Source organism: Petromyzon marinus, chromosome 34 (genome assembly GCF_048934315.1).
Source record: "Petromyzon marinus isolate PM22_M1 ecotype Great Lakes invasive population chromosome 34, UKy_Petmar_22M1.pri1.0, whole genome shotgun sequence".
Lineage (NCBI taxonomy): Eukaryota > Metazoa > Chordata > Hyperoartia > Petromyzontiformes > Petromyzontidae > Petromyzon > Petromyzon marinus.
Genome location: NC_133700.1, coordinates 6449015 through 6473204, shown reverse-complemented (window position 1 = coordinate 6473204; position 24190 = coordinate 6449015). Strand labels below are relative to the sequence as shown.

The 24190-nt window shown below is 45.3% G+C and overlaps 1 protein-coding gene across 2 annotated transcripts in view; it reads left to right on the top strand.

Annotated features, from left to right (window-relative positions):
- LOC116948637 (activin receptor type-2B) overlaps window positions 1-23638 on the top strand; it is a 37247-nt gene extending 13609 nt beyond the window's left edge. Inside the window, exons 3-11 of one of the 2 annotated variants that reach the window (XM_032965519.2) lie at window positions 989-1140; window positions 4363-4523; window positions 5525-5668; window positions 6600-6743; window positions 7249-7394; window positions 8994-9108; window positions 10367-10505; window positions 14579-14709; window positions 16255-23638. In XM_032965519.2, coding sequence (XP_032821410.1) covers window positions 989-1140; window positions 4363-4523; window positions 5525-5668; window positions 6600-6743; window positions 7249-7394; window positions 8994-9108; window positions 10367-10505; window positions 14579-14709; window positions 16255-16545 — 1423 coding nt within the window. In that variant the 3' untranslated portion in view covers window positions 16546-23638. The remainder of the gene's footprint in view (window positions 1-988; window positions 1141-4362; window positions 4524-5524; window positions 5669-6599; window positions 6744-7248; window positions 7395-8993; window positions 9109-10366; window positions 10506-14578; window positions 14710-16254) is intronic. The other variant, XM_032965520.2, reaches the window with a different exon arrangement.
- The last annotated feature ends 552 nt before the right edge of the window (window positions 23639-24190 follow it).

Here is a 24190-nt window from a genome sequence, read left to right as displayed (position 1 = left end):
TTTCCAAGATTGCGAAAACAACAATTTCAGGTTGTCATAGAAACCCAAATGAAAGGATACGGTTGTTAAATGTTAAGGAATCAATGGGGGTGGCCGGGTGGTTCGGAGGTCGGAGCACGCGGCCGGCATTGCTGACTGGGTTTGGGTGCTGTTGTGAACCAGGTTCTCAAAGTATTAGCTAGTTGGTCTCGGCCCATTCACCACTCACTGCTCAAAACAGCATTCACGTAAAAATTCGGCCCTGCTCTTATTTTAGCTAAATTCCAATTTAAATTAATAGCTTTACTTTCAGGTAATGAATATTAATCTGCAAAAGCATGGGAAAGTTCCGCACTCTAGTGTACGGATTAGAGCATGCTGGAATGGATCTCAGAAGTAGTTCTGTCATATCTGCTTTAACCAGCGATTCTCTTACAAGGGTGGGGCGAAGGTTGCATTACTCTGCAACATTTCTGAACAGATTTTCCATCGCATGTCATCTTGCCGATCAAGTATTATTATAGGAATGTTGTGGGTTTGTCAGGAATGTAGGCACATTCTCCATATCTATCATCCTGTATTTACATCCTGAAGCTCCTCGGTTCACCATTCATTGACAGTTTCCACACGGTTTTTATTTCCAGTTAATTAATTTTACTTGTGCATTGTGCACCACTGGAACCCATGAAGGCGATCGATCACATTAACTCTCGCCCTATTTACTAAACAACCACAGTGTTCCCACTCGTCTTAATTTGCGTCTGCATTGTGTATTATCTTAGTGTGGTCTGGGACTGTTTTTTTTTTCTGTCCTTGTCCAAGCTTGATAAATTTGACTCAAATAAGTAATTTATATTCAGTGACTTGCTTATCCTTTTCTACATTTTGCACTCCTATATGTTTTTTTGTTGTATTGTTTGTTGTTGTAACCTGCTGACCACCCCGCCACCATACTTGACATCTGTGAAAAAAACCGAGCTTCTTAGAGCTCATCGGATTCCTCCTCCAGCAGTCTTAAAGAAAGACTCCGATTGGTTCTGATGAGCAGGAGCGAGTGCGTGGAGTCGAGCGAGAACCCCGCCGTGTACTTCTGCTGCTGCGATGGGGACCTGTGCAACGCCATGTTCACCCACCTGCCCGTCCTACAGCCCCGGGCCCACGGTCAGTGTGTCGGGAACACACAAAAGACAACGGTTTTTTTTTTTAGTTAAAGCCGCCGGAAGAAACCTTAGAGCTGTTGTTAAGTTATTTTGTCACAGGTTGTGTCCAAGCTCAGCTGGTGGGCAATGGCATTTTTTTTGTTTACAGAGGGGAAGGTAGGTACGTTCAACGACCGTACGCAAGCTTGAATGAGACGGCATAATCATTTAGAGAGACATTTTTTTTTATCCAAAGCAAATAGTTAAACATTACACAGAGAAATGATAAATTAGACATTCACAGCTATCACACCATAGTTCTCAAAATCACATCTGCATGTCAGAGTTGACAATGTGAATGTCGTTGAAATCCAGCACATCCATCACAAACCCTGGTTCTAAATATACAGCTGTGAGTTTTTTTGTTAATGCTCAAATGAGTATCCCTAAGCCATTGGTGGAAAATGCCACATTCCCATGGTAGAAACAAAGTCTCCTCTCCCTTAGACAACCACGTTTGACTTTCCCACGAGGTGGTACGTATTTTATGGACCCTGTAAGGGGTGATGGGCTGAGTCAACAATCCCCAACCAGGATTTGAACTCGCAACCTTCCCTTTGAGAGCCGCTCGCTCTACCACTCAGCCACGTGGTCGGTAATACCAGTGCATCCTCAAAATAATGTTGGCGGATATATACCTTGCATTTCCTGTGTATCATGGGTTAGAAACAGTAGCGGTGCAGTCCTGAAATTGCTGGCTCATTATCGCGATGGCGGAACGGTCTCAACCAGAGGGAGCTCTTAGAGAGCCGCTCTAGGACTCCCGTACGCTTCAATATAAATTACCAGACAGCAGGATTTGAACTGTTTACCCCGTCAAAACCGGTCCAGTAGTAAGCTTGGGTTGCCAGTGGAGTCTCAATTCCCACAGCCACTTTGAATTTCCTGTGGCCCAATGTTCGAGTGTGTGTAATCTTCTCTGAAGTAGATATTTTAAAAAACCTGGACTAATTTTGCAATAATATTATATTTACTTGTCACTGTCATGACCTAAATCAAATCTTTGAAGATCGCTTCACCGTGAAATAATTAATTAAATACTGCTTCTGAAAACCTACAGTTACATAGGCTCTAGCACCATTACATTTTTAAAAATGGAAAAAATTAATGGTGCAGCCCTGCAATTGCCTGATTTCATCACTACTCGAAGAATGGCCTTCACTAGAAGGAGCTCGAGAGAGCCCCGCCAGAGGGTACTTGGTCTGCTCTTCCACCGTTGCCAGACGTCATGGAGAAGCTGGGCGTACCCACACTCTATCCCACTACATGTGACCCACCACTGATTGACTAACATTGGACACCGCTAAATTAAGAGCATTTAATAGTATTCGAACCGATGATTCCTGGGTCCACAGGAAAATGCACTCAACCATTCGGGCACCCAACCACCAAGTAATATTAATGATCTCATTCCTTGTAAATATTTTAGTATTTCATGCTCATATGGGCAGTTCCTTGCTCTGCAGTGATGCACTGTGTAGGGCTTGTATAAACACGAGCGTTAAAGCTGGAACTACAGACGCCTACAAAAACACACGGCGCTGTAAACACTCGCACAATGTATAATCAATTTGCATCGGAGACCAGTGCATTTGTCGCAAACTAAGTTTCCTATTTCACAATGAATGGTTTTACAGTCCATTAAAGAAGTACCACGCAGTGACTTTATATCGACCTGTTCTCGGTCAGCAAATGTACGGGTTTGGTGATACTGCATTGGCAGTGAAGCTCAAGCACAAATAACAAAATGACTCGACACATTCGTCATTAACACTGGCCATAAAATGACATATATAGGTGACATTTCTGGCAATGGGCTTTCATAGAACATCAAAGTGCAATGACGAAGGGCCATCGTTTGTGCTGTCGAAAAGGGCCATTGCACTAAATGTCAACTATTATATGTTTTTCCTGTTAAGGCAGTGGTATTGATGAATGTGAGTTTTTTTTTATATTTTCTCATCAAGCACATTGTCAATAATTAATGTAGCACTAATTTTTCTGAATTTTTTTTAATAAACAATTTTTTTTCCTATTTTTGATCATGAACAAAAAACAATTATTACTTTGCAGAAGTGAAAATTGCATGATTTTGCACGTGGTAAAACATATTCAACATTAAAGACATTTGTTAAAAAGTCACATTTCAGATAAATAAAATAGTTTTGAGCAATTCAGACAGCCAGTTTAATTGTGTTCCAGATGATCTTCACGAAGGCGGACATTAATTTTGGCCAGATCTGTCCAGAAAATACTTCCACACCAAACAAACCACATTCGGTAGACCTCTTGCTGTGGCTGTGGCTACGAGTCATGTGCCGCTTATTCCAGTCCACAAGTGGCCCGGAATTTAGTCGGTGATAAATTAAACCTTCGGCATCTACGATCACGATCGTACTGCCATATTGCATGTGGTTGCTAAGCATGGTTATCGGCACGCTTGTCTACCCATACAGCCGGCACGGTTTCACTGGCGGCTATTTGTATAAATTAATCCGAGACTCTTTGTAATCTGGCGTGGAGTGTGGTGCTCTGTGCACTCTGCTATAGTCTTCTTTCGTATGATGGGGAGTTGATCAGCAACGTTTATTTGTTCATGTCGAGGTTGGCGAGTGAGCCAAGTAACTTGGTGAATATCTGAAATGCTGCCGGCGAATGATCAAAAGCGGGCATTGGTGTGATGATTTTTCATCCTCATTAATTGTTTTTGCATGCTTAGGTTTTCGCAGTTGTGCTGTTATAGCTCGCCAAATTGTTTCCGGGCAGTGCCGCTTTTGGTTTGGAGTGATGTCCGACGTTTCGCTGAAGAAGCTCCCTGGCACGCTTACCCAAACGCCTCTTACCCCTCCTCCATCATTAACACCGTCATCCCCTTTCCCAGCTTCGCTACCCTTTCATCACACTCTTCACTAGACACTCATTGTCACGTTCATCGATTGTTTATTTCGCAACATCATCATACTCACGTACTACCGTGATTCTCATAAACTCATCTCACCTCATCACACTTTCTGCTGTACAAAATAATGAATTCTTTGTTCAGCGCCTTGGTCATCCCGAGACTCCTTGTAATCTCTCCTGGAGTGTGGTGCTCTGAGCGCACTCCAGGACGGCACAATGCGCTGTATCAATTAAAAAACGATAAGGTGACCCTAACTGGCTTACTGTTGGGACTCCTGTGCAGAGGGGGCTCAGCCCGGCGTGGCGGAGAGGCAGTCCACGGCGTCGGGAGCCTTCCTCTACACGCTGGTGCCCCTGCTGGCCGTCACGATGGTGCTGCTGCTGTCTTTCTGGACGTACCGGCACCACAAGCTGGCGTACGCGCACGCTGCACTGCCTCCACAGGTGTGTGTGTGTGTGTGTGCGCATGTGTGCTCCAGGACACGATGTGGGGAGCGGTAGTGTAGCGGTTAGCGCGCTGCGCTATGAACCTGGAGACCCGGGTTCGATTCCCGCTCACGGCCAACACCAGTGACGATTATCTGAACCGGTCCTGGGCCTCCCCTAGGTCGACTCGGCCTCAAATTAGTACCTGGTGCGGTGTGTAAACATCGCCACTGGGGAGACAAAGGCGGTCGGGCGTGGTGGTGCCCACCCAACCCCTCGTGTACCGTTCTGGCCTTCATAGGTGCTCGCTAACAGCACTTGCCCCTACAGTCTGTTAAGGCTATACGGGGGATCTTTGTCTTTGCCCAGGACACGAGGCGGCGGCCGGCATTTGTCGCGTGCTTTTGTGTAAAGTTGTGGGAATAACAGGGACGCGTCGGTTTGCTTGCGAGTTAGTCCCATGGAAGAGAGAGGTACAGAGTGTACGATAGTACATCACGTATCCAACCGTCACGTCCGGTTGCCCTGAACAATGAATCACTATTCATTCGTAAGTACCTGTCTGATGTACAGTGATGCTGACATATTTTCAAACTTAGAAATAATTGACTCTTACACGGACACTGTGCATGTATTGTGTTCATGAATAAAAAAAACCCTTCTAATTCAAATTATTTCAATTGTGAAAATAGTTAAACATCTCCTTTATGGTGGCTGTTGACAATAACCCATTTCTCTAGTTATAGAGTTTATGGTGGTGGTATGTATGTATGTTGATCTTCTTTCGCACTGTACATAGCCAACCGTTCTAATCGGAGGTGCGGGGGAAGGACAACAAACTAAACACAGTGGGAGTAGTGTTTTTTGTGGCAGGGATGAAGGTGGTGATGATGACGATGTTGTGGTGATGGTGACGGTGTGGTGGTGGCAGTAATGATGGTGGTTTGGTGATGATGATCTGGTGGTGGTGTGGGTGGAGGTGGTGATAGTGATGGTGGTGACGGTTCTGTTGCCATCAGGAGGCAAGCCTGGCACCCCCGTCGCCCGTGCTGGGTTTGCGACCCGTGCAACTGCTGGAGTTGAGGGCTCGCGGCCGCTTTGGCTGTGTCTGGCGCGCTCAGCTACTATCCCAGGTCGTCGCTGTGAAGATCATACAGCCCGTGGTAAGACTGCACACACAGGCCCACGAAGGCTGCTGTGCCACCAATCCACCTGGAAATATTCCTGTCGATAGTTCATGTTTTTTAATTGCATAGAAATAAATGATCTCAATGGAAAGACAACACAACAGCCACAGGTGATACCTACTGTGATTCATGGCAGCGGACACTTGAAACTCGCAATATTGCAAGTGATGTGATCGAAAACTATTTGTATTCTGTAAAAGCTGTATGGTGCGTGCAGGACTTCATATCAGCTAGGTTTTTTCAGATCGGTGACCCTGAAAATACTTTCCCCACCCGGCACACCACGTCCAGTATACTACTGGCTATAGCTGTGACTACCTAGTCACGTACTTACTCCAGTCTTATCAGCAACCCAGGATGTATGCAGTAAGGGATTACATCATTAGACCTCCTTTGCCACTACCAAAATATAATAATAGGGTTTTTCCCCTTTTGGCGTCCTCTAGTCGAGCACCAATTGGGTCGAGGCTCAAAAGAAAGCCGTCCCTTGGTGTGGACCAATCGGTTTCAAGGACAATGCATATATTATCATAGTGTGTTTTTTGTTTGCATTTGACTGCAAGTATTGTGGTTAATGCAGACATGAATCCTTGTAAAAAGGTTTCAGTTTTGTTGCCAGAATAAAGGGGAAAAACCCTGTTATTACAGTAAGGGGTTGTTATGAAAACAAGTACCTTTGCACATGGTGGCAAAACTTTTTATTAGGAAGCAACTGCAGCTATGCACTTTTAAATCTGACAAAATATTTCTTTATAACTGCTTTTTGTGTTTTAGTTTGTTGTCCTTCCCCCACACTTCCTATTAGCGCAGATGGCTATGTACAGTGCGAAACAAGTTCAACCTACATGCATTCGATCTTTAATTTGTAATCTTTATTTTGCATTGTTTGTCGTCTGGATGCACGCAGAATAAACAGTCGTGGCAGAACGAGATGGACATATTCCAGACGCCGGGCATGAGGCACGAGAACCTGCTGGAGTTTATCGGCGCCGAGAAACGGGGAGCGAACCTGGACATGGAGATGTGGCTCATCACCGCCTTCCACGAGCGGGTTCGTGCGCGCAAGCGCCGCGCTCGCCACCATCATGCGCGATCGTGCGCAGCACCTCCGATTGGCACAGTTGGCTACGTACGGTGGCGAAAGAAGTTCAAAGATGATCAGTTCCCCGTGTAACTTTAACAGACTGTTGGGGGCAATTCCTGTAAGCGAGCAACTAATGAAAGCCGGCACGGCACACAAGTGGCCGGCGCCACACCCGTCCGTCTTTGTCTCCCCATTGGACATGTTTACACACCGCCCCAGGTACTCATTTGAGGCCGAGTTGACCTAGGGGAGGCCCAGGACCGGTTCAGATTATTTTCACTGGTACATATGTGCTGCGGCTCGCACACACGCGACAGCAAATCGAATCGCATAACAAGTCCGTTTGCTTTTTGTCGCGCCGTAAAACAAAAGTTCCGTTTCCAATAACTCACAGCTGCCTAATGTTAATGCGTGGTGGTGGCGGTGTTCTTAATGCCGCATTGCTGCTGCCGGCCGCGTCTCATTCTGCTAGGGCTGCCTGTCGGATTACCTCAAGGGCAGCACGCTGTCATGGGCGGAGCTGTGCCACGTTGCCGAGACGATGTCGCGCGGACTCGCCTATCTGCACAGTGACGTCCATGGCAAGAACGAAGGCAGCAAGCCGGCCATCGCTCATCGGTACGTTAACAGCCTGGCTGCCGTTCGACTGTCATAAATAAAACTATAAACTGCAGGGTGTTTTAAAGTGATGGACCCGATTTGGAATCGCTGTATCTCTGCAACCACGAACCGCCCATTAATGAATCTCTCACCACTTGAAAGGGCGGGGCATAGATGTTCAAAATGATTACCGCTAGATGCCTCTCCCAGCGCACAAACAGCCCCTAGCCTCAGTCATTCGCAAGACGGTGACCCCGCAAACACACAAGGGGCGTTTTGCGTTCTGCAGTTCATTAAGACTGAATTTGTAATTGCGGTGCGGTGTGCGTTTCAACGACGTTTTGGCATAAATCCGCCAATGTCAAAGAGCATTTGTCATTGGTACCGACAGTTTGAGGAAACAGGCTGCTGTTGATGTAAGGGGAAGAGCACAGGGTGACCACGCACCTCAGAGGAAAACGTGAGAAGAGAGGCGTTTGGGACAAATTCAACTATCGTCTCGATGTTGTCCGTACAGCAGGTGGAGGGCACATAGAGCATTTATAAAATGGTTAGTAAAACTTGATAACTCATTAAACCGTTGGTAATTTTTTGTGTAATTGTAACATGTTGCCATCGTGAAATATACTGCTTTGAAATTGGGTCCATCGTTTTAAAACACCCTGTATATTTATTTTACCAGGTAAGTCCCCCCACTGAGCTATATAGCACTCTTTCAGAAGCGATCTGGCTATCACAAACGATAGCTCAACGAAGTGGCTTATCACGTGGAATTGTAAAGCAGCCAAATACTCTGAATGCACGTTTCTAAATGTGGAGAGAAAAACCAGGGGACCTGGAGAAAAATCCACGCAACCACGGGCGTCAGCATGGGGATCGAACCCACGACATCCTGTATGTCCGGCAAAGTAGTTAACATCTCGCCACCGTGGCGCCCCCTTATACCACTGGCATGTTGGAGCCGAGACGACACGGAGGGCCATCTATGGTACGTGTGGTTCTCCACTGGCTGTTTGCTAGGGCTAGCTGGAAGCAAAAAGTCTCAGGACTGATTTTTTTTTAAATGCGAAACCACAGCATCACCAGGCTGGATGCATACATAACCATTTTTTTTAAAGTCGGTGATTTCCTGCCCAAATGAGCATATCAGGTGATACTCAGCTTCTTTTTACAGCCCTGAGCCACTGGTGGAAATTCCACTTTCCTATGGATGAGTGAAGTCTATTCATAAGACGGCCAACGTCGACTAACCCATGAAGTGGTTCCCATTTTCATGACCCCATATTGGTGATGAGCCGAGTCAAAAACTCCAACCAGCATTTGGACTTGGAGCCTCCTGATTGCTATAGCGCTGAGCCGCCTGGCCACATATATATACAGCGCAACATATCGCATACAAATGCATGCACAAACATCAATCACTCGGATACTCCATATTTATTGTATTAATAATGTTGCCTAACCTTGTATTTCATACTGCTGTGTAATTGTAATTTGTAAGTAATAGGCGATGCCTTTCTAATAATTTGAATGCTCACACACACGTACTCGCGGCCAGTGCCCAACATTAACCACATGCCCACCCCTGTCGTTCCTGGCGGTCTTTCTTTCGTGCAGTGACTTCAAAAGCAAAAACGTGCTTCTGAAGAACAACCTGTCGGCTGTCATCGCCGACTTTGGGCTGGCGCTCAAGTTTGAGCCGGGATGCTCACCTGGGGACACCCACGGACAGGTTCGTACTCTGGCCATCCATACTACGCGAACTTTACAAACGAAACTCAAATGTTTTTTTTAATTTACCAGGTAAACTCCACTGACCTATTTAGCTCTTTTTCAGAAGCGACCTGGCCTTCGCAAATGATAGCTCAACGAAGTGGCTTTTCATCATGTGGAAATGTATAGCGGCCAAATACTTTAATTGCATGTTTCTAAATGTGGAGGGAAAAACCAGAGGACCCGGAAAAAAATACACGCGACCACAGGGAGAACATGCAAACTCCAAATTTACAGGCATTGTCAGGGTCGGGATCGAACCCATGACCTTCTGTATACCAGGCGAGGGAGTTAATATCTCGCCACCGTGGCGTGATGAACTGTTCAACACGAAACGTCCTCTCCACACCGGTCGGATCCCAATCAACGTACCAAGACGAAGCCACGGGGGCGGTGACGCGGCCCAGCGGTTGGCTCGTTCGCCGCTAGTTGCAGAGGTTTGCCGGTTCGATTCCAGCAGGCCACCCTGGCTATTGCTTAGGATGTAAAATACTACGCAACCTCTGCTGCACAGTGGATGCTTAAGATCACCCTGACGTCATTCTAAATGGCATCGTGCTAAAAAAAATTGCCAATTTTTTAAATGACACGCAATTTACTCAATTGGATTTCACGTAATGATCACTGACCCCCTACTCGCAGGCTAATGCCCGCTTGCAGACCAGGTGCCGAGTCAACTTGTACCGTACAGGGACCGAGGTGGGTTGGGGGGGGGGGCTTTCAAACGGGGGCAACGTGTGATGTCACTTCTCGCGTGTAAAGCACCTTGAGACGCCCCAGCAGAGCATAAAGGGTGCTCTTTCAAAACTGTTTATTATTCTGGTGACACACACCTCTAATGCAGTACTTCGAGGGGCCTGGGTTGGTGTTTCACATAGATTTGTGAAATTCCCCAATCCGCTGGGGTATTGAGGTAGGAAGTGCAGCTAATGCGTTGATGAACCTGTATGTGTGTTATCATTGAGCGTTATTAACTTCAATTCATGCACGGGAGAAGGTGGGGGGGGGAATATTTTCCAGACCTCAGCCTTGGACGGTTCTGGCAAAAGCAAGCGTTCATCTCGAGTCCTATTACGTGGGGCAGAACAGAAACACAGTATAAAACGTCATGAGTCCTCACCTACGAGACTGCGCAGCGTGTCGCGAGCGTGGTGCGAGTGTGGCGCGTCGCCACTGCCTCGCGATGACGTGTCCATCCTTGTCGTCGAATCTGGCAGGTGGGCACGCAGCGCTACATGGCCCCGGAGGTGCTGGAGGGTGCCATCTGCTTTCAGCGCGACGCCTTCCTGCGCATCGACGTCTACGCGCTGGGGCTCGTTCTGTGGGAGCTCGTGTCACGGTGCACAGCCGCCGATGGTGTGTGGTGCGGTGTTGCTCATTGCACGCTCGTCATACGAGAGAAACCCCCTTTTGCAATAAACAGCATGCCCAAACGCTCGTCACGTGTATGCCTCGAGCAATGAACAACAATGAACGGTGCGATCCCTGTTTATACGTGTGCGTGCGTTCATTCGTGTGTATAATTTATAACCAAGTGAAATCCCATTGAGAGTAATTGTCTGTCTTTCAATAGAGAATCAGAATATATATTTAGACTGGAAGAATCCGATGAGCTGCGAAGCTCCTTTTTCACAGATGTCCAGTTGGGTCGAGGTTATAAAGTTACAACAACAAACAATACAAACATAGGAGTCCAAAGTATAGGAAAGCTAAGCAAGTCACGATATAAAATTAACAAAGTATTTGTGCAAATTGCATATTTTTCAACACCAAATGCAATCTTGGGCAAGGCAGCAAAACAAAAAGTAGTCCCAGACCACACTAAGACAACACACAGTCTTCTTAGTTTTTTCGGTAAAGTCACGTTGAAGAGAAACAACAAAATAACAAAATATATATAAAACAATAAAAAATTCTCACGACGTTTTGACCATAACTCAAACGGTCATCATCAGGTGTGTCGGTTTGCATAAATTTATTTTTAAAAAAACGGCACATTTATTTATTTATAAAAAACGTTGGCGTCACGCGCAGCGATTGGCAGTTTGCCCAGGACTAGTCCATCTATTTTTTTTGAAAAGAGGAGGGGGGAGACGAAATTTTTTATAATGTATGCTGTCTGAAAGCCACTGTAAGCGTGAACAATCAATCAAGAACTGAAATGATTTATCAAATCTTTCCAATGATTGCTAAGATAGAAATCCATCTTCTCGGTTGAAATTGTCTCTGTGCTTGTATATGTGGATAGCCTCATGAACGAATCTCTCATGGAAGCCAGATGGCTTACAAAGAACCTCCGTCTTGGAAAAGTCAATGGCATGTGAGCCTACTGAATTAGAACAATGATCTGCTACGGCCGAGGTGTTGGTCCTACCGTGTTTAAGGTCTGCTTTATGTTCACGAATGCGGTCCGAGACATGGCGTTTGGTTTCTCCAATGTAACTACTACCACAGAGGCAACTTAGTTTGTAGACACCAGGGTATTGTATGTCCAGAATCACATCTTTTACAGACGGAACCAGATCACGGATTTTATGTAATGTGTTGAAACGGACCTGGATCTTGTGTTTATTCAAGATTTTGGAGATCTTTTTTGTGATCCCAGCAATGTAGGGTAAAGTGATGGTTTTGAAAGGCTCCTCAAGAGGGTTCTTCTTCATGGTTTGAGTGATAGCTTTGCGGATTGTATAGTCGGAGTAACCATTAGCCCTAAGAGCTTGGTGTACGTGCTTGAGTTCACTGCTTATGTGTTCCTGGTCGGATATGCATTGGGCTCTATGATACAGAGTCTTGATGACAGAATTCTTCTGTGAACATAAAGCAGACCTTAAACACGGTAGGACCAACACCTCGGCCGTAGCAGATCATTGTTCTAATTCAGTAGGCTCACATGCCATTGACTTTTCCAAGACGGAGGTTCTTTGTAAGCCATCTGGCTTCCATGAGAGATTCGTTCATGAGTCTATCCACATATACAAGCACAGAGACAATTTCAACCGAGAAGATGGATTCTATCTTAGCAATCATTGGAAAGATTTGATAAACCATTTCAGTTCTTAATTGATTGTTCACGCTTACAGTGGCTTTCAGACAGCATACATTATAAAAAATTTCGTCTCCCCCCTCCTCTTTTCAAAAAAAAAATAGATGGACTAGTCCTGGGCAAACTGCCAAATCGCTGCGCGTGACGCCAACGTTTTTTATAATTAAATAAATGCGCCGTTTAAAAATAAATTTATGCAAACCAACACACCTGAAGATGACCGTTTGAGTTATGGTCGAAACGTCGTGAGAATTTTTATTGTTTTATATATATTATTATTTTGTTGTTTCTCTTCAACGTGACTTTACCGAAAAAACTAAGAATATGAATTACTGCAGTCACGAAAGCTTTAAATCAAAATTTAACACACAGTCTCTCAATAACATTCCACATTAAAAGTGAACTATCGTTACAAAGCAATATAGTGAACGTGTTATTAAAGGGAAATAGAAACCGTGTACATCAAGGGTAGAGGACCTCCAACCACAGGTCAGATACTGTCTGTTACTTCATTGTTTGTACGGCCTGTCGAAACTGTATGCCTGTCGCTTTGAAACGGTACGCAAGCGGTATTTATCAATCACTGCAAGCATATTGGCTAGAGCGGAACATTTAATGTCTGGCAGTACCGTGTTACTAATTTTAGCACACTCAGTCACTTTCTGTCACTTCCAGGGCCCTGTTTAGTTTTGGTCGACTCCCAACATTTTTTCCATCCCTGCTTTATTTCTGCATTCCACAAAGGTGTGTGTTTGTTAATTTGTGGAACCCCCAAAGGTATTTGAACAATAGTATTCATTCAGTCTTTGTTATGGAAAAGGTTCCACACCCCCCAGTCCACACCAATGGATTAAAAATGAAATCTCAATTTTGCGAACTCGTACTCGGCAAGACGTCAGTTCTGCGTGCGCACATCAGCATTGAAATCTCCATTCACGAGCCCAATTAAAGTGACCTCGGCTTTATGAACTCTTTAACAGCCAAACCTCAATTTTTACGAACCTGTTAACAGTGACCTCCGTTTTACGAACCCGTTAAGTGAGACCTCGACTTATGGCAGCCATTATTAGTGAAATCTTTATTTTATAATCCCATTATCAGTGAAACCTCGGTTTAAGAACTCATTAACAGTAAAACTTCAAATGTATGAACTCTTTAGCAGTTAAACATCAGTTTTATGAACCATGAAACCTCAATAATATGGATATGTATATATTTAAATGAATGAAGAGCCACGCCTCTGTTGGTGATTCGATGCAAGACCTTTCTGGTTAGGTTTGTCTTTAATCTTGCATTCTTTTACATGCCCATCCACTATTTTGGAATGACCAATTTTTTTTTTCTTGGAGAGTGGCTCAAGATCTTCTTTGGTTCTTTCGGTAAAGTCACGTAGAATGAGAATAAAATAATAAAATAACAATAAAATTCTCACGACATTTCGGCCACAACGCAAGCGGCCGTCTTCAGGTGAAAGGAACAGACCTGTCGGGACGACAGAGCTTCAATGAAGCTTCATTGAAGCTCTGTCATCCCGACAGGTCTGTTCCTTTTATTGTCATTCTACGTGACTTTACCGAAAGAACCAAAGAAGATGAATTCTTGCAGTCACGAAAGCTTTAAATCGAAATTTGGCTCAAGATCATTGAGGCAAATGGGCTCTGCTCTACTGATGATCCTTAATGAACATTTTAGTGGATCATTGCAGAGCAGAACTTTGTATAAATTATTGCTTTTCCCTATTGGAATTAGCCCCCAATAGTTTAGATGAAGTGCTGTTACCAATAACTTCTGATAAGCCAACGACAGCATTTGTTTAACAAGCATAACTGCTGATGAAACCAATGATGGTTGAAATCAGTCCAGAATTAGCTTATTTGTTGCTGAAGATGTAGGATGTCATCAGTTTTCATTATTTCTTTAAAAAGATAGGTTTACTTGGCAATAACTGTGTGGTTACATGGGCAATGAGTCGCTGACCCTCGACGAGTGAGGAGCCAGCTAGCCATCGAACAAAGACGGTCACTGCATCGCACGCTCTGGAATGTGCTGCAGCCGTCTGGAACGCTCTTCCGATATTAGGAAGCCACTGGAGCTATGCACTTTTAAATCTCGATTGAAAACTAATTTCTTTAAAATAGCTTTTTGTACTTAGGTTATTGTCCTTAGCTCGCACCTCCAATTAGCACGGTTGGCTACATACGGTGCGAAAAAGAATTTCAACATGCGTACATGCAAACGAGCACACTGATAAAAAAAAATCCTCTTCGCACGCACCATGAATCCGCGACTCGGATTATCCTCGTAGCTAATCAATGCTTATCTGGATGATGATGATGATGATGACGATGACTGTGCACACGTTTTATTTTGAATTCCTCCTCGGCAGGTCCGATAGACGAGTACCGTGTGCCGTTTGACGAGGAGATCGGTGAGCACCCCACGCTGGAGGACATGCAGGACATCGTGGTGCAGAAGAAAATGCGGCCAGCGTTTCGGGAGGCGTGGCTTAAGCACCCGGTAACGTACACAGGGCACAGCCCCAAATTGTCTTTTATCATCTCGTTGGTAACGTTTCTCGTCTTCTCTCTCTTGTTTGTTGATTGGGATTTATTCGTAGCAGTGATCGTTGCCCCTGACTGGCAGAATAATGCCAAATTGCAAACCAGGTGCTGAGTGCCAATTGTGCCACACAGTGACAGCTGCCACTGGGGGGTGCCCTTTCAGATTTTTGCGATAAAATGCGCACCTCCGATTAGCATGGTCGGCTAGGTGTGGTGCGATAGAAGTTATACATATGTAGAAGAGTTCCCGACGACTCTGAGACGAAGGTAATGTTTTAGGGGCTTTCGCCGTAAGTTTATTCGAAGCTTATTCAAATAACACAAGGGTGTAACAACTTCCCAGGGGTTAGGGGTCCCGGGCTACATCCCACTAGCCCCCGTCACAGCCGGCTGCCCTGTGCCGTCTCCTCTGCACCGGCCGTGGGTTCAGCCAACACGGCCGAGCGAGGAGCACAGTCACCTCCAGCCCTGGCGCTGTGCTATCCCCTATTCCTACCCTCTTGCCCCTGGCTCCCCGTTCCACCCTACTCCCAACCCCGACTCCAGCAACGACCCCGCTTACGTCACGGGGTCCCCTTTTTATACTAGAGGAGACGTGACGTCATCGAGCCGCCCAGCGCGCATGACGTCACGTTCCGTGACGCCATCGCACCGGACGGCACACCTGACGTCACGTTCCCATTTTACTCCTCTACACATACGTAGAGCGCTAAGAAACACCCTTGCCGGTAGTGCGCTATATCAACAATATAGCATTGTCATGAATATTTGTACAGTGTTCTTTCCTCTGTGAGCCTAAATATAACCTTTCCATGAATTGTAAATCACCTGTTTTCACATGCATGATTCGATACATGTTTCACGAGTGTAAACATTTAGTTATTACAACAAATTAATCGGTGTATTGGCACGTGCCTTTTGTCTAGGGGGAAAGCCAAGTTTGAATGCAGATACTCAGATTTGGCTATGACCTAATTATCCAGAATGCACCTGATTTGCATCGGATCTCAGACGTTAAGCAGAGTTGAACCTTGGTTGGCATGGGTGACCACCATGCACTGCAGCTTGGTATAGGATGCAGGATTACACGGGGGGGGCAGCAGAGGGCAGCAGAGGGCAGTGCAGCAACATCTGGATATGTACTGCAACGTCTGTGTTGTCCGCCTTAACCAAGCTACGGTTAGCTGTCACAACTTTCACAGTGTGGGAAGGCCCTCATCAAGCACTAGACTGTCCATGTACAATTTGGTATTATTCCTGTAGGGGATGAGTGGTCCTCCATGAGCCTGACGACCAACGAGAAGTGCAGACGGTGGGATATTGTTCAGACGGATCTTGGCGGTGGTATATCTACCGTAGCAGCAGTAGCAGCTTCGGGATTTGCCAGAGGGTAGACATTTTTGGCGCGGTGCGGTGGCATCAGCAGCTTTAACGACGATTCAATTTTGAGCTCTTGATTTTCATCTTGCGCGGTGGGGGTGGGGAACGATGATGCTCGCAGGGACTGGCTCAGCTGTGCGTGACCATGGAGGAGTGCTGGGACCACGACGCGGAGGCTCGCCTTTCGGCCGGCTGCGTGGAGGAGCGCCTGGTGCAGCTGCGGCGCCACCCGGGGCCTCCAGGCCTGCCCGGCGGCGGTGGCACCACCACCGCTACCACCGCCTCCTCTCCTCCCACCGCCGACACCACCACTGCTGCTGCGCCCCTTCACTCCGACTCCCTCATCATCTCCATGTCTCCGACCTTACTCAACCTTCATTCGTCGTCACCCAGCAAGGAGTCGAGCCTCTAGACCAGGGGTGGGAAACCTCGACGGACCCAGGGGGCCGGATGTGGCCCGCGACTTCATTTCATACGGCCTGTGACCTTCAGTCACTGCAAGGGGCCCCCTTGAATATTGACAGAAGTGATGAAGCTGTTTGTGTTAACGTGTGGCCCCACCTAAGGTAATTCAAAGTGCTATTCGGCCCCTGGTAAGGAAAGGTTTCCCCAGTCCTTCTGTAGGCGATCGTCAAACTGTTCGAATCACTTTTCATTATTTAACCGGGTTTAGAGGTACGCATTGTTCGTTATATGCATCACAAGGAAGGCCTCGGAAACTTAAGGGCGTCACGTACGAACAGTTACAAATTTTTACCCAATTTAGTTTTCCTATTTTACACACGTTTTGGATTTGGTAGGCATTGACCCTTGGATAGATTTCAGAACGATATTGCTGGGTCATTGCCGTATGCTTTCCAGCAGGGGGTGAGATGAAATTGAATCAGCGCAAGTACCGTGACTACTAAGCATTGGGGAATTGAAACAATTTTAATTTCCCGCAAGCTGGCTCAGTGTGTGGGCCCTGTACAAATACAATACAATTTTGATATTTATCGCATATTAATGCAACCACACGTCAAGGTTCTGTAAACAGCTTGGTGTGTGCACCACCAAGCTGTTTATCTGCCCGTCCAATCTGGTTTTATTTCATCGATGTCACCGGGAGACTTGCTTAGTTTAGCCAGCGATTATTATTTTTACACTACCTGCTTATCCTAACCAAGGTAGAGATGCTATCTGTTCATGGCGTTGTGAGGTTATAAAAAAAAAATCACTCAAATAGTTCACGTTGTAAGTTGGACAAAAATAATAGTGCTTTAATTTTTTTTAAACCAAAGTGACTTGAGCTGATTTTATACTTCGCATATTTGAAATATGAAATGTATTATCCCTCTTTCCCTCCCCGTTCCCTCCAATTGGCTCTTCTGGCATTGTAGTAAGAAAAATGGACATTTTATTTAAGAAATAGTAATTCATTGCAGTTGATTGTAGTTAATAAACTTAACACTGGCGTTAACTCATAATCCTAATTTGGATACGTAAATGGTTACCAAACACTGTCCTCACCCAGATTACATTTTTTTTAAACATTTACCGTGAATGTTTAAAAGTAAATGTTTATGAAGCGCGCTTACCTGATGGTCAGGGTTAAGACCAGGGTTAGCATTTAGATATTGGCTGGGGATAGTCTCATTTTAGGTTAAGGCCTTGGGCTAGCGATAGTGTTAAGGCGAGGGTTAGTCATATTGGCTATAACCGTCTAAATACTTTATGATAAACTAAATTAGAACATGTAATATATTTGTTAAACATTTTTATTTTCACGATAAAATGTCCCAGTCTCCCCTGCTGTACATGAAACCAGGTCTGGTCAGGACCCTAGTTAGAATGTAATACCCCTCTTCCACTGGCACATCCGAGCCGAGCCAACACGGCACCTTCACAGTACAGGTGATTTTTTTTTTTCCACCGGCCAATTACCGTGCTAAGCTGGAACCAAATCGTGATGGCACGCTGGCCTCGCGAGACGTCGAAATCTGGTTGCTTTTTCATTGCACGTGGCATCAAACCGTCAGCTCTTAAAGGACACAGAGTCGCGGCGTCATCTACACGCGGCTCTCCACCCATTCGTTTCTTGTTACGTCAGCGGCTCGACTTGGCTTCGGCAGTGAAGAAACCAACAGCTGTGGCTGTGCCGGGCTGGCTCGGCGCAGCTCCAGCGGAGCTTGGTTGTGCAGTGGAAACGGCTGTGAATGTGGGGTGTCACGTTGAGTTCGCTCTGGAGGCGTGTCTCATCAGTCTGCCATGCGTTTTTAGCATTTCAAGGGACATCCCAGGGAATGGGTTTGGTATTTAGGCATTGTCAAATAATTGTTCACATTGCCTACTTTAGAAAACGATAAGAAAGATGTCATTTAAAATAATTTCATGCCTTGTTTTTTTGCTCAGTTATATCGAATTGCGATTTTTTTTTTAAAATAACTGATCGTGTGTGTACTGTACATGCCCAGGTCATGGGTCATGTTCCTGTGACTTGATTTGGTAAGATAGATTTGAGGAGGGTAAAGCGATAGTACTCGTAGCGAGACTTAAAAAGACCCTTTCAAGGTTGTAATTCCATTCGTCTTACTCAAAAGTCAAAATTAATTGCTGCTTAAATGGGGCGGTACTCATTTCTGCCCTGACCCAGTGGTGAAAATTGCACATTCCTATGGCAGGGGTGAGTCTCTCTACAGGCTGACCACTACCACTGTTGACCTCCCCCCCCACACAATGTGGTACTCATGTTATTGATCCATGATGCTGGGGTTGGTGAAATTGATACCACTTTGAAAAGAGCCAACTGTTGTAGCAAAAGACTGGGTCCTTCCATACCAATGTGGAATTTGCACCTCTGATTCAGAAGCAACAAGACGTGAGGGAGGTCTCGGTTTTCTACTCGATAATTGTGAACTTTTGCAAATGAAATTGGAATATATGTGAAGAATATTAAGCTTGCTTGTTGCCATCAAAGATGATGATACTTTCCTCAAACATTGCTTTCCCAGAGCAATGCTTATTTTTTTTGTTTATTGAGCATAAATCAAAAACATGCCAGTTACAAAAAAGGACGGCGCGTTAGCTTGTTGTTTTGTACGGTGGGGGGGAAAGCTACGTGAACGCACGTCATGTTTTCAATGGTGCTTTGAACGCACATCCTCAGTGCGTGTGCCTGGTGCAAGGCCCGTTTTATTTGTCCCGAGGGGCCTTTTTTTGTAGCCTTTGCGATAACTACGGCAAGTGATGGTTCTACAAAAGACACGATTTGAATGGGTCTGAAACGTGTTATTTTAATGCGGTTTTTTTCTCCCCCCCCTCCCCCGCCCCCGCCCATTCGTCTTTGGTACTTCAAGCCTGTTTACGTTGCGGGAGATTTGTGACTGGGTTGATTTTGCTGGAGTAACGACTTCCCTCGTCGATGCTCATCGTTGTTTTTATTCATCAATAAAGGGGGGGCAACACACCCGGTGAACGCGGACGGTAGAGGCCACCGGATATCAGGACACAAGCCGGCTGCAGGCTGCACTTGCACTCCGAGGTGTGTGTACGGTTGCCACTTGTCCCTGGTTTCCCCAGGATCATACTCTCTGGTTGAGGAGGTAGCTGTCTTGGGATCTTCGTAAGTCTTGCCAGGATATTAAAGCGTCCCCCCCCCCAACCCCCCGTTCTGGTATTATGAGATATCATTTCCATCATATGTCTTGGGTGGTTTTTAGTACCTTGGAGGTGGCAACCCTCAGTGTGTGTGTGTCCCTATTGCATGCAATGTAAAACTATCATGGCACAGAATACAGTGGGGAAGTAACATGCACATCTCCCTGCAGATAGAGCAAGGAAAAATGTATTGAGGAGTTGGAGGTATTCATATCCATTCCATACGGTCAAATCAAGTTTACAATTCGCCAAATAAAATAGGTAATTACGCCAATTGCACATGCATCGAATTCTGCATGTTGGAATCATTCCACTGCAGATTCTACAGCGGCAACTGAAAGAAAAATAAACCGAGTTGAATCATGGCCTCATTTTTATAATTAGCAAATTCGAAGCGGCATGTTCTGTTTAGGAATCGATGCATCGTCAGTTGACCACGAGCAAACAATGGAGGATGCGTGCTTTTCCCCCTCGATCTATAAAAAACCTCTTAATTCAATAAGTCGGGTTTTAGCGATGCTGGAGACGCAGCTCAACAATTTGAATGAAACGTGTTCATGCGCAGCGGTGACGAACTATGCGGGGTGCAAATGCGGCCCGCAACGTCTTGATGTCCTTAAGCTTTTTGTGTTCACGGAATCCTCTTCAGCAGAGGTGTTGGGGGGGGGGGGGGCGGTTTCCCAAAACGTTCCAAGCCCGCGGACCGCTGTCAACCGTCGACGTTTCGCACGCCACCGTTGTCGTGTAAAACGTGTGGCGTTTTGTGAAATGTTATCGTACGGGACGTTCGGTTCCGTGGGTCACTTCCCCACCCACGGCACGGCCTTGCCTTGCTCTCGAAAAGCAACGGTTTTGTTTTTGTAATCTGTGTAAACTACCTCAAGTTTCATTTTTTTTTTAAATATAAACTGCAAGTTTGATTCTTGCCACATCGAAGAGTCCCTTACAAGGAGAGAGCAAAACGTTCCAGATTTTATATACTGTATAGTGATATAAGGTTGTTTTTTTTTACCTGCTGATGGTTTTACAGTCGAATGGTTGGTTATTCTAGTTGTAGATCTGGGAAGTCTCATTGTACGACGTGAGCAGAAAATACCTCAGTCTTGGATGCACACTGTGTTCACTTCTGTTTGTTCCTCGGTATTCTCCATCAAATGTGAATTATCCGTTCTTAAAACATCCTACTCGCAAAGCCCTTTTTGTGCTCCAGGTTTACAGAGCAAATGAGGCTGTGTTGAAACGCAAAATCGCCAAGTCTGGGAATCGAGCTCATTTAAGGGAGGCATCCTTTTAAAACCTCTCTCGTGCAAGAATTATTAGAATGAAAACCAAACTGTTTCTCTATTGGTTTAAGGTAATTTTAGAATTCAAAAGAAATCCCCACCTGCCCCCCCCCCCCAAAGTGCTGATAATAGTTTTTGTATCATTTCATAGCGGTCATATATATCGTAGCAGTCCACCGCAGTATATATGATGCATGAGAGAGGGTTAACGTATACCCTTTATATGTGCCCGGCACCATAGCATGTGCGCCAATGAGCATGGTAGAATGCACATGCTGCCTTCCAAAGGGTTTATTGCGCAAGTTTTATACATCCTAGCAACTGTGCTGGTCAATCGCAAGTGTTCTTTCAAATCTGTGGTTGCGGACTCGACGTTACTTTCGACATCTTGTGTAGCGCGATGTAAGAAAAAAAAAGCTTTTTTTCCTGGTGCCCAAATCGTATTCATTTTAATGCCATGTGGTAGATTGTGCACACCTTAGCTCAGGGGTTTTACGTGTTCAGTGCTTTACACCGTAGGCGAGTCAAAGTCTTGCCATTATGAGCAGCGACACTGGGCTGCACATTCCTATGTTCACTGCTCCGTTGTTTTGTGCCGCTTAAGGTGGATCAGCGATTTGAATTCTACGCTGCACGGCAGCTCATGTCACCTCTTTTGCCAATCATAATGAACATTGCTGACATGCAAAGGCACTTGTTAATGCGGCCTCTTGTTAAGGTAGATTGTAGCACTTGATGTCATTGATTCTGTATTTAATTTGGGGGGAACCACAACAATGGATACATTCGGAAGTTTTTTTTTGTAATTGGCCTACATGTAATTGGGGTAAAATGGAGGTGCATTGGTTATGCACTACACAGTGAACCCAGCGACATGTTTTATTCCAAGCCACGGCTATCATCAGTGGCGAGCTATACCTGAATTGGTCCTGGGGCCCCCTTTCAGCCCGCAATGTACGGTCAAACATCCGCCATGACCAACGTGGCATGGGGGAGGCCTTCATCCAGCAGTGGATTGACAAAAGAAAGGCCTGTGCATTCTATTTTATTTTTGTTAACATTTGTGACTGAATATTTTTTTCTGGTTGGCTGAGAGAGTCTGAGAAGCTTGCGGATTTGGAGTATCTTGTGATGAATGCACAGCTCCTGAAGTGAATCATATCCTTAGTGTTTCTGTATTATAAAATCGGACTTAAAGAAATGTTCCTTTGACATCAGGGGCACATAACACCTGGTGGTTATGCATGTAATGATGGGTTACCACAGCTGTCTGTTGAATTGCCACGATTCTGGCTCGTAATTTGATTCGACAATACTCTGGTCTCACAATGTACATTACCATTCTTGGAAATCCTTGCAAATGCGTTTCCATCTCGATGGACTTTCCCAGGTGAAATATTTAAAAAAATTGAAATAATATTGTTTGCTATAAATTGATAATGCTAATTCCTCAAGCGCAATTTTATGCAATTATCGTGAGTAAAAGAAACACTTTTAATAGATGGATTGATACTGCATTGCCTACGGCCTCTTTTCACAATACTTTCAGATCAGCACATTTGGTATTTTTGCACCATTCTTAGGAGCGGGAAGGCTGTGGCAAAAGCGCTCTGCTTCACAAGATAACTGAAGAGTCTGCAGGAGTTTCACAAGTAGAGGAGGGGCATTTTCCATATAGGCCTTACCAAATGAGAGTGTTGATTTGGCGAGTCCTTTTCAAACGTGCCAAATTTGGCAACTGTAATACCAGTGAGCTTTTTTTTCCTGAACGAAGCCTCCCTTTAATGTGACACGTGACAAACTGCGGTTTAAATTACGGACATGGAGTGCCTACAACCTCTCACTGAGGCGGGGCCCTTTTTTTCTATACTTTTAATAATGTATTACTGTCACGGTTAGATTCCAGGTATTATGTTAAACCTACATGCAGTATTTTGGTTTGTGAAAACGATTTGTTAAGTGCTGTTTGTGCCTGGACACAAATAACTACTTTAAACATCGTGTCGTCAGGCGGCCAATTTTATAAGTCTCGTTTTTTTTGTCTCAGTCTGCAGGACAACTGTTTTAATGGAGAGCTCAACCCAGTGTCTGGTCTTAAAACCTTGTAAATTAAAGAGTTTTGTTACGAACGTATTGTTATCGTTATCGGTTTAGTTGATGTCGTTTATTTTGTAGAGTAAGCATAGGGCTTTTGTTACATTTTAGTATTTAACATTTTTCTAACGGGAAGGAAATGAGTGTGGCGTTTCACACGGCGCACGTTTTTTCATGTTTATGTGGGGGGGTCTCACGCAACCCAAGATGTTTCTGTCGGTTTGAAGGGCTTTTTTTACATTAAAAAGTTCCGTCCTCATGTTTATACAGTGTTCTATGGGGCTGGGCCTTCTTTGTGAATGTTCATATGACTTTTGTTGTTGCCAGTGTTTCATTTAAAAAAGAAATCTGTATCCTAATAACCTCAAGTCTTCATGTTTTCTTGTGTGCGACTTTTATGTCTGTCCAGAAGCCTAAGACAGCCAACATTGTTCCGAATGCATAAACTGTGAAACTGTACAGTCAAGTCTAAATAAATTCCTCCGGTTTTTACGTCTCGCTGTTGGGATAAGTACTTAACTTGCCTTGTGTCGACTTGCCTTGCAGCTTAGATGTCATGATGCAAACTGCGGCGAGTCGTGCTCCATATGACATTCAGAAAACACCGCACAGAGCAGTCTGAATTCCACATGACAACGTCGTATATCCGACCATCACGTGTCCGCACAAATCAATGAACCGCCCACACCCAGTGCCGTACCTGTGCATGGTGGACCATCAGATATCCGCCTATACCTCATCCCCCCCCCCCGCATCGTGTCGGATATGTGACGTTGCACTACATTCGACACTATCCACACTTCGGCCGGTGAATGCAGTGAACACGGTGCGGCCCTTTTGCCAACCCACCGCTGGATGAGGGCCTCCCCACGCCATGCCTATCACAGGGGGGCATTAGCTAATCAGGGGCGGGGGCATAGTACTGTACAACAATGAATTTTGCTGCACAATACTGATTCCGGTATAGGGATCTGACTTGAGTGGCGAGGGACTCATTACAATGCAGCATATCCCCCTTGGGACTCCTGTCCATGTGCAGCACTT